At 39.6% G+C, this 10,618-nt stretch overlaps 1 protein-coding gene across 1 annotated transcript in view; it reads right to left on the bottom strand.

Moving 5' to 3' along the window:
• Positions 1 to 4,233, bottom strand: part of TTC28 (tetratricopeptide repeat domain 28) — a 472,107-nt gene extending 467,874 nt beyond the window's left edge. The window contains exon 1 of the mRNA XM_023513262.1: positions 3,412 to 4,233. Coding sequence (XP_023369030.1) covers positions 3,412 to 3,438 — 27 coding nt within the window. The 5' untranslated portion in view covers positions 3,439 to 4,233. The remainder of the gene's footprint in view (positions 1 to 3,411) is intronic.
• Positions 4,234 to 10,618: the final 6,385 nt, after the last annotated feature.

Consider the following 10,618-nt stretch of genomic DNA (forward strand, 5'->3'; position numbering starts at 1 on the left):
ACTTCCTAGATGAAGGACACAACTACAACTGGGACTTTACCTTACAAATGCAAACAATGTAACCTAATATTATGTACCCTCATATTAATCTGAAATTAAAAAAAAAAAAAAAACGACTCTTAGACAGGAGCTATAAAAATTGTAGGAAAAGTGCAAGGAACAGGTAATTAGAAAAAAACAAAACAAAATAAAATACATGTTTTGAAGTAAATAAAGCCTGGTCCATTCTTAGTTCTGACCATACCATGCTGTGTGACTCTGAGTAAGTTGTTTCACCCCCTCCAAATCTCCATTCCCTTCCTGTAAAATGCAAAAGGTAACACCTACCACCTCACTGGGTAAGAATTAAATAAATGCATATAGACAAATTAAGAGATGACTAGCATAAGGCAGATGCTTTTTTAAATGCTTTAAAATTGTAGCTGCTATTTGTATGACAGTAAATAGCTTTTTTTTTTTTTTTTTTTTGGCAGTTTTTGCAGTTTTTGCCCAGGGCTGGGTTTGAACCCACCACCTCTGGTATATGGGGCCAGCACCCTACTCCTTTGAGCCACAGGCGCCACCCATAAACAGCATTCTTACCACGAAAAATCTAAACAAAATCTTTAAAATCTTGCTTTATAAAAAAAACACTTAATTGATGTAAGATTGACATAGAAAAAGCTGTACATATTTAACATATACAACTGGATGAGTTTGGAGATTTAAGTATATACTTGTGAATCTCGTTTTGTAAAGCAATTATATGGCTCTTAGTAGGAGACCCATTGTGCTCTGGAAGACTAGGTCCTAAACTCCTGGGTGCTAGAGGCAGAGCATGAATAATCTCATTCTGATAGTTTCTTTGTATAACGGTAGCCGACTCTAATTGAATTCTTCAGACTCATCTCTTTAAAAAGCTTGTTTTAGAATTTAGTTTAACCTAGCAAGTAAGGAGAGAAAAGAGAAGAAAAGAGCTTCCCTTCAACCAATACCCCAACTGCATGTTCAGTTAGAAACAAAGAAATCTAGAACCTATAGGCACTCTCTTGTAATGAGCCTCGCATTTAGAAAAGCCAAAACTAGTAGTGGCTGACAGGACATCATGATAACAAGCTACCACAAATGCTGCTTGGAGCAACATTCCGTTTATGATCTTCCTAGCTTTGTTAAAATCATATCAATGCAGTATTACTTTTCATTTGTAGCATAAATGGTTTTTATGAAATAGTTTGGTAAAACACATGGCATATGACTGTACCACTACAAATGTGTTAGCAAACCCAGCCAGAAACCATGGCAATGATCTGATCATGTGACTATTCTGCCAAGAGTAAGAAAATAAACTTAATTTTTATAAAGACTTACTGGTCCCCTACCAGAGTTGGATATGGAGTTTCTTCCAAAGAAGCTTCCATTTCTAATGCAGCAGAAGCAAGAACTATTTTCAAGCCACTACCAAATAATCATACAGTATTCAATAGCTCATCTTATTTTTTTTATTCTATGAACTCTGCAGAATTATATCTGGATCCTTATAACATGATGATTTGAGATTATTAATACAGTGAATAAAGACAAGCTCCTGGTATAGCAATTTAAGCATCAGAATAAATACTACAGACTGAATCCTAGCACTTGGAACAGAATCTTCCAGAGTCCAGAAATCTACCTGACTGCCAAGAATAATACTTCCGTGGTTCAAGCAATACCAGTACCCAGAGGGGTTTCCACAGACATAACCACATGAGTTACTGCATGTTGGATAAAATAGAAAAAACAGACATTTATGAATGTACAGTTTTCAGACATCTTAAAACTACTCATAAATATGCAATTTACAAATATAGAAGAAATGGAGGACTTTAGGGGTATGCAACATCTGTTAAAATTGCTTAATTATATGGTTTCTTCCTTGGGTTTTCCTCATCCTAACTGTTTTTATTGGGGGTGGGAGGTGGGGCTGGGTAATACATGGATCTCTCAACCAAAGTAAATGAAACCAGTCTCACTGAAAGCAGCTCTATGATGAGAACTAATATATGAGAGATTCTTTACTTCAGAATGAGGTACAAAAGATACAGTGTCAGAGGACAAAATCACATCAATTAGGTATCAAAGAAAACCTTTCAATTCACCAGGCTACTCTGAGGCCAGGTTTGTTAGATTCTCTGGCAATAAAACAAATGCACAGTATCTTTTCATGCACTTCACACCACATGTGATTTCTATTTCAGCTCTGATGCAAAACACGGTATCACACATCATGCCACAAAGAAAGAGTCAGTTTAGCTAGTTCAAATAAAACACCAGGCAGCTGCTAACAGAGACAGGTCATGGCTGAGGAGGGGCACAGCACATTCAGTTCACTATGTTTTCCTTCAGAAGAATGTCAATAAAAACCATGGCCAAATGAGGTATTTGAAGTTAAAAAAAAAAAAAAAGTCCTGTTATGCAGTGAACCACTGGGTTCACCTAACAGGGGTAGTCACACAAGTTAGCAAAACGGAGCCCTAGTCAAATGAACAGCCGCCAACAACTTGAAAAAAGCTGTCTTTCTCCTTCAGAGTCCTGGGGTAGGAACCAGTCCCACATTTAGAAACGTTATTTCTGGGACCAATAGCAATTTATTTTGATAGAACCACTGGATTTTTTTTCTTGAGTTCTCAACAAAGGAGCCATATTAGGAAATAATCTCGCAAAAAGCAAAGCGCTCCCTCCCCCTTTTCCCCACGATCGATTCACACACGCTGGTGCACGCTGACACGCACAGACACACGCCAGTGCACAATGGCCGGCGCGCACACTCGGGCCGGCCCACGAGGCCGCCGGGAGCCCAGCGGGCCAAAAGCCCAGCCCCGGCCCGGGCCCAGGCGCTCCGGCAGGAGGCCTCACAGCCCCACCGCCCAGGAACCAGCTGCTGGGCGGTTGTGCTGGGGCTGCTCGCCCCCCAGCGGGGCCCTGGGGAAGCGGCTGCCAGCGGCTCGGAGTCTATTAACCCCTTGGGGAAGTAGGTGTTAGAGCACCCACCTGCGGTGCCCTTGGAATGTGTCAGAGGTGCAGCCTTAAATGGCCCCCCTCCCCAGAGACGGGCGACACTGAGACCTTGGACCCTGGCAGCTCTTGGCTGGCTCCCACAAAGCTAATTGTTTCGCTGTCTCCACTGGACTTCCGAAGCACGGGTGTTTCTCAGCTGTCACCCTAAGGGTCCAGCCACATCAAGAGGAAAAAAACTTAGACGGCAGTGGTCACAGACCAGACTTGGTAACTTGTCCCCAAGGGATTGGAGCAAGTCCCTAAAGGACCAGGGCTGCTTGGATCGGCTGGTCCATCGAACTGCGGAAGGGGTGGAGGGACCCCGAGAGCAACCTCCTCCTGTCACCCTTCCCTAGGTCCGGCATTGGGGCCCCATCCCCGCTCTGGGACACTTACCTTCTTCCGGGGCTGCCATTTCATCATATTTGTACAGCCGATACGTGGAACATCAAGATGTTGGCTGGGGGCTGGGGGCAGATGCAGGGCAGCGGCGACTGCAAGTCATGCTGCCTCCCTCCCACCCTCTAATTCTTTCCCATATTTACTGCGAAGGGAAAAACCCAGGAGAGTCCAGTCTTTTCGCCTTCAGTTCAATGAAAAGTATTCCCAAACCACGAACACACTTCCCAGCGGGCTAGGAAGTCCCAGCAGCCACCGGCGTACTCCCGCCAGAGTGGGGCATTTTCCCCGGCCGGTGCCGGCAAAAGGAGCCTGTGGCAGAGGGTCTCCAAGCTGGCTGCAGAGACCCTCCCTCAGAGAGGAGACTGAGAGCGCGAGCTGCTACAGAATCCTAGTCGGGTTCCTGCCATCCAAACCCCTTTTGGAGAATTCTCCTCTTCTCAAAAAAGATTAGACAAGCAATCAAACCCTCACGCGGAGCCTGGAGCAATTCCCAAATTTCTGGGTGTATTTCGCGTTTGTAAAATTTAGCAAAGAAAATTCCAAAGATCTGTAATCAGAGCTTCTTTACGCTGTTTTCTCTTCCTTCTTGGATAACTTGGGGAAAGGATCTGCCCTTCCCGAATGCCTACCTTCCCTTAACACTGTAAATAGGAAAACTTGATTTGTGTGTTTAGATTTTTTTTTTTTTTAATTCCCAAGAACCTTAGTGGGGAAAGGCTGGAAGGAAATCCTGCAAGAACCCAACTCCACAGCTCAGTCTGCACTAATGACTTCCTTCCCTTCAGCGCAAGCATAGCCTGCCCAGCTCCAGCCACACAGAGCAAACGGTTTCTGGGTCTTAGTGCCACGACATCTGTTACAACACGGAAAGTAAAGCATGCAGTTTCAGAGGCACCCAACAGCTCCTAAGGAATCAGAGCCAAAAGAGACCTCCATAGTCAGGAAACCATTTCACAAGGTATACTTATACTTCTGAGTTTCATCAAGAGAAAAAAAAACAAAAGGAAAAGAAAGGACTCTAAGCCAAAAACTTAATTACTGATTTGAAGAAAAAAGCTATCTGACAGAATAAAAAATTTTAATCAAGAACTTTGCCCCCAGGGTGGTACTTATGGCTCAGTGAGTAGGGCCCTGGCCCTATATACCGAGGGTGGAGGGTTCAGACCCAGCCCTAGCCAAACTGCAAACAAAACAATAGCCAGATGTTGTGGTGGGCACCTGTAGTTGTGGTGGGCACCTGTAGTCCCAGCTACTCGGGAGGCTGAGGCAGGAGAATTGCCTAAGCCCAGGAGTTGGAGGTTGCTATGAGCTGTGATAGTGCCAAAGCACTCTACTGAGGGCGACAAAGTGAGACTCTGTTCTCTAAAAATAAAGAAAGAAAAGAACTTTGCCCCCAAATGATTGTTTCTTTCTCTAAATTTGGCACTAATTTTATTATTATAAAAATATTGTAATGAGGATTGAATTTTATTCCTCTGTGAACTTACTCCATCCTATGTAAGGAAATACATCTGTAAATATAAAAGACTATATGCAATTCTGCTATTATTTATTGTCCACATGTCTATCAACTCCTATCCCACCATATAGCTGTTTCAATATCTGGGAATATAATAAGCAGTGTAAACTATTGAAATACCAACTGATGTACATGATAATACCATCTGATGTACTATGAGGTCAATGTTCCAAAAGTGTTTATTACTCCCAGAGTTCTGTATGCATTGCCAGGATTAGCTAATGTATGAGATTATATGCAGATTGATCAATAAATGATGTATAATCTGATTATAAATACATCATTAAAACACCTAAAACAATTAATTAACTCAGGGATTACCTTTGAGATCTTTTCCAAGCCTTCCAAGTCTGAAATTCAATAGAGAAAGTATTATCTTTATAAGAATAATATTAATAGTTACAGCTGAAAAATAGGTACTACTTATTAAGCCACTAGTCTATACTAGAACCTATACCTGCACCTATTATCTCACAGACCTGCAAGGAAAATCTTACTGTTCCATTTTCCAGATAGGGACAGAGATTCATTTGTTCAACTAACTCCACACACATAGAACATGGGGGCACTGGAAATGAGACCCTCAGGTGACCTTGTTGGAGCCTATCCCTTATCTATGACATGCATCATAGCTACATAACAACCTTAGCCCTCATCTCAATAAACTCATTAAGAACCAAGGACTTAAATACCTATTATTTGCCAGTCCCTATTCCAAGTACTATAAATATGAATAAGAAGCTGTCCTTCCCATTAGGAAGACTGTAGCAGTCACAAATAACTACAATACTCTGTGTGTATCCTAACATACCCAAATTATTCTGGACAACCTCACTAATATACTACTTGCATATAGAAAGTTCAATAAATTTCAAACCAAATTCATCAGCCTAGCCCCAAATCAGCTTCTCCCCCAATTTTCCTTTGTATGTCTTTAATACTATTATTCTTCTAGGATCACAAACTAAAATTTTGACATTGTTCTTTATATGTAATCTATCACCAAATCCTCCTTTACTTAGACATCACTTTCAAATTCTTGTTGCTGACATCTGAAGCCAGGGCCTCACAAACCACACATATATTAAGTACCAACTAGGCGCAAAACATCATGTAGGATAGAAACATATAAGATCAAGTCTCTATGCTAGAGGAGTTTACAAAGAAGTTAGAACAGAAGACCTATACGAAGACAACCAGGCACTCACTGCCTTAGTTAAACAACAAATGATTATGGGTCAATAGGTGCTCCAGGAGTTAGGAGAATCATAAACAAAGACGGTCAAGAAAAGCTTCACAAAGAAAGTTTAAGGAAAAATTCAGAGAAGATACAACTAAGTGTGGAGACAAAAGCCAGCGTGCTTACTTTAGCCAGTAATATCCTTCAGGATCCAGACCCTCTACCCTTCTGAGCTCATCTTTTACCCTCTTCCAACTCCTTGTTATTCAGTCCCTGACATACTGCCCTCCCACTGTCACTTGAACATAGCAAGCATACGCTTGTGCTGTCTTTCCTAGATCACTCTTCCTCCAGATACCCTCTTGTGTTCCTCACTCAGTCCATTCAGGATTCTGTTCAAATATATTAATAGAAGGGCTGTCTCTCACCATCCCACCTAAAATAATAGCACTAAAATCCTCACGTTGCCACGTTTTATTTCAGAGCCCTTATGTCTCACACACTCACACTCAGATACACACACACACATATGTATTTTTTTATTTATAAAATGTATATTCACTCCACAAGAACATAACTTCTAAGGGAGCAAGAACTTTGCTATAAACCCAACACCTGGTGAACAAGCCTGATACACAGTAGGTAATCTATAAATATGTGTTAAATATAATAATGAAAAAAAGAGAGAAAGGAGAGTAGTGTGAGCAAAAGAGGCAGGCACATGGAAGACATATTTTATAAAGTACAAAATTTTAACCTACCTAAAATGTAAGGCTTAAGTATGAAAATTTTAGAGGCTGAGACTTGTCCTATTTCACTTTGCAATCCCTAGTGCCTAAAACAGTACCTGGCAGAAAAGAGGAACTCAAATTTATAGGATAAAAGAATGAATGGTGAGAAGAAAAAACAATGAATAGTAAATAAATGAAACTCCACTTCATTTCCCTACAAAGTAAAGATACTTTGGCAAAGTATGTTGAAACCCAATAGCTGAGAAAATTGAAATAAAGCAAAGAAAACTGGACTTTATCCTGTAGGATGCAAAGCATTAAAGGCATGAGCAGAAGGAAAAGGCCATGGTTGAGACTGCATTTTTGAGCAACCGAATATATACCAAAATATTAACTATGATTTTATGCTGCTGTTTTTTAAAACTATGTGCCTGATTAAAATGCTTATTATGACCATTTGATAGATAAACTGAAGTTCAAGGAAGTTAAATGACCTGTTCAGTGCCACATAGGAAGTCAGTGGCAACAGAAGGACTGGAACCCAAGGCTCCTTCTGCTTTTATAAACCACTGCCTGAGTGATGGGAGTAGGAACCTACAATTGCTTTAGGAAGCAAGACAGAAGTTTCTATTTTCCCCTCTCCCTCTGAATTGCTACATAACAAAAATTTTCAGAAGGACAAGGTATCATCAGTAAGTGAAACAGAATCAAATTTAAAAAAAAAAAGATAACTCTGAGGGTTATAAATGTAGAGAGAAATGAATCATGTAAAAGAGAAAACTGCTAAGCAACTCAATTGACGTCAACTGATGTTCATGCTGGAATATCAGTGTCACATCCTCTAAATTTTCATGAGAAACTAAAAATTTCCTGATTTTTAGCTGTTTGCTCAAAAATTGTAAAGCTTCCTAACAGGCCAAACAAAATATGTCTGTAAGGCTAAATTCCATCTGGAAGTCCTAATTTGTGACTGCTGATTTAAACTACTCAAAGCCTCACTTTCCCATATGTAAATTAAGGGAACCAGGAGTTCCTAATCTGTGATGTAGTTTTCAGATGTCATCTGTGAATTGACATGCATACTACTGCATGGTTTGCAGACTGAAGAGCATGCTCAGATGTTGCTGGACTTAACAGAAGAGAAAGTTATTGAAACTGGGAGGGTCTAAGGTCTCAGAGCAGCAGGTATTTCAGGAAGGGAGAAAAATACATGTACATTTCTGTATAAAAGTAGAATCAATCTAAAACTTCAAAGTGATACAAGGTTTTAAAACTGATTTCCAATTTTTAGGTATATTTCCTTTGGTCATTTATTTGTAATCTGTATGGTAGTTCTTCCCATACTATCTGATAAGTGTTTTACAACAGAAGCCCATTACCTAAAAGTCTTTAAATACACTGTTTTAAATCACCTATTTTTTTCATCTCTGTGCTTTTGTTTTTTATCTTGCTTTAGCCAAATTGAATCAGTATTGGTTCCTGAAACATTTATAGAATTACTACTGTACAAATATACTTTTGCCGCTAGGTATTATTTATATAGAACTACTAAGATAGCACATTTCAAAATGTTAAGTTTAACATTATTATTTCAAACATCGAACATCAAACAGTAAGAACGCATTTCCCAGATCTACAGGCATTTTTACATTTCCTTCATTTTTAAAACTGTACTTTGCAAGTCACATCTCTAAAAGCAGATACTGTAAAACAGTCTATTAAAATAGTATTTTCCTCAACTATTTGTCTATCCATCTCTATCTATACAAAAGCAAAAAGAGGAAATAAATGGAGGAAAAGTACACTTTCTTTCATTGTTGTGAATTTCTTCACAGTTTCCTAAGGAATGATGCACCTGACATTGATCACAAAGTAAAAATCAGAAAGGGCTAGCCTCATACCTGTTTACATTTATTGTGTTTTAGAAGCAGAATATTTAACTCAATGGAAAACAATTTTTGGAAAATACATTAACTTTCCTAAATACCTCTAAACTATTGTCAAGTATCTAAAGAAGTATTAGAAAAATAAAAGGACAAAGGTAAAAGTATATTTGACACCAAAAAAATATTGCCTCATTAGTGATATTTCACACAATTGGGTACTTAGAAACTATAAAGGCCTTGCTTTGCAAAAACCAAACTAACTAACTAACTACTTAAACTAAAATCATTTGCTACAGTAGGAACACTGCTACATAGCCCAGATAATGAAGGACCATGTTTCCATTCCCCTACCAGGAAACTGCTGCAGACTGTTCCACAACATCCAAAGAGGATCGCCTCTAACCTCTTCCCTACCTCACCTCTTTCCACTATCAAGCAATATCAGAAAGGCTGAAATTCCACCCTTTAAGTTTTAACACTCATTTATGATGTACTCCTTGTGTACATGGGACTATACATGTAGTAGGCATTGTGAGAGGAGAAAAAATTAATCAGATGATTTTGCCCCGAGGAGATAGCAATCTAGTGCAAGTCAAAGGAGATAGTACACAACAAGTAACAATAACAATAGCAGCTAACATTAACTGATCTTGCTCTTCATCTGACTCTTAAGACCCAAGCTAAGTTCTGGAGGAACAGAATAACTAATGCATATTCTTTCATTAAGACTGAAGAAGCCCCAAAGAGTAATTAATTCAGACTGCAGTAACTGAGAAAAGGTTCACAGGAGAGATTGCACAGTATTCTGTCAAGCAGGAAAAGGTTGGGGTGAAGATTCCAGATTGAAAGAACACAGTATGAGCCAAAACATGGAGGTATGAAAATGTGGGCCACATTAGCAAGTCATCTGATAGATCTGAAACCTACATATAAGGCAAGCTGTAATAAAGTTAAGTTTGGAAGGCTGTAAATTCTATTCTTTTAATGACAACAGCCATCTTTAATAGAACATATGCCAAGCATTGAAATATTTTAAACACTTTTTTATTTCATTGAAATAACATGTCCTAACACTTTCTTGTGGAGTAATTTTTATTAAGCCCTATGGATTTTGTACCAATTATATTTTGAGGGCCACAAAATACCCCAACTAAAGCTTGTGTGTTCCACTAGTATAATTTTTCTAATAGGACTTCTATTTCTGTCCATGTCATAGCAACTAGGACCAGCTTCCTACTCTCCTGACATAACTAAAAAAATGAGATAAAATAAAACATAATCCTTCAGGGGCCAGCATAGTGGTTCACACCTTTAATCCCAGCACTCTGGGAGGCTGAGACTGGAAGATCCCTTCAGCTCTGGAGTTCAAGACTAGCCTGAGCAAGATCGAGACCACATCTCTACTAAAAATATAAAATAAAAGTTAGCCAGGCATCATGGTGGGTGCTTGTAGTGCCAGCTACTTGGGAGACTAAGGTAGGAGGATCACTTGAACCCAGGAGTTTGAGGTTCCTGTGAGCTATGCTGATACCACAGTATCCTAGTCTAGGCAATGGAGTGAGATGCTGGCCCTCCCAAACTCCCCAAAATACTGCTTTCAAAGTGTTCCAAACAACAAACAGCATGGTACTATTAACCTTTAAGGAAGCAAAACAAATAAGATAAGCTTAGTGGTCATCCTGGCCTTCCACCTGTAGGTACCTTCTAGACCGTAGGGCAGGAAAGGGATCCCAAGCAGAGCACAATGGTCTTATTGAGTATTGAAGACAGACATCAGAGTTTGAGCAAGACAAAGTAGCTGGAACTTTCAGAGTAGAGCACTAGAGAAGACTACACCAACAAGGATTCCAAAAATCAGCACAAGATTCCCTTGAGTTTTAGGTGA

Source organism: Otolemur garnettii, unplaced genomic scaffold (assembly GCF_000181295.1).
Source record: "Otolemur garnettii isolate 467f Iridium unplaced genomic scaffold, OtoGar3 scaffold00038, whole genome shotgun sequence".
In the NCBI taxonomy this organism is placed as follows: domain Eukaryota; kingdom Metazoa; phylum Chordata; class Mammalia; order Primates; family Galagidae; genus Otolemur; species Otolemur garnettii.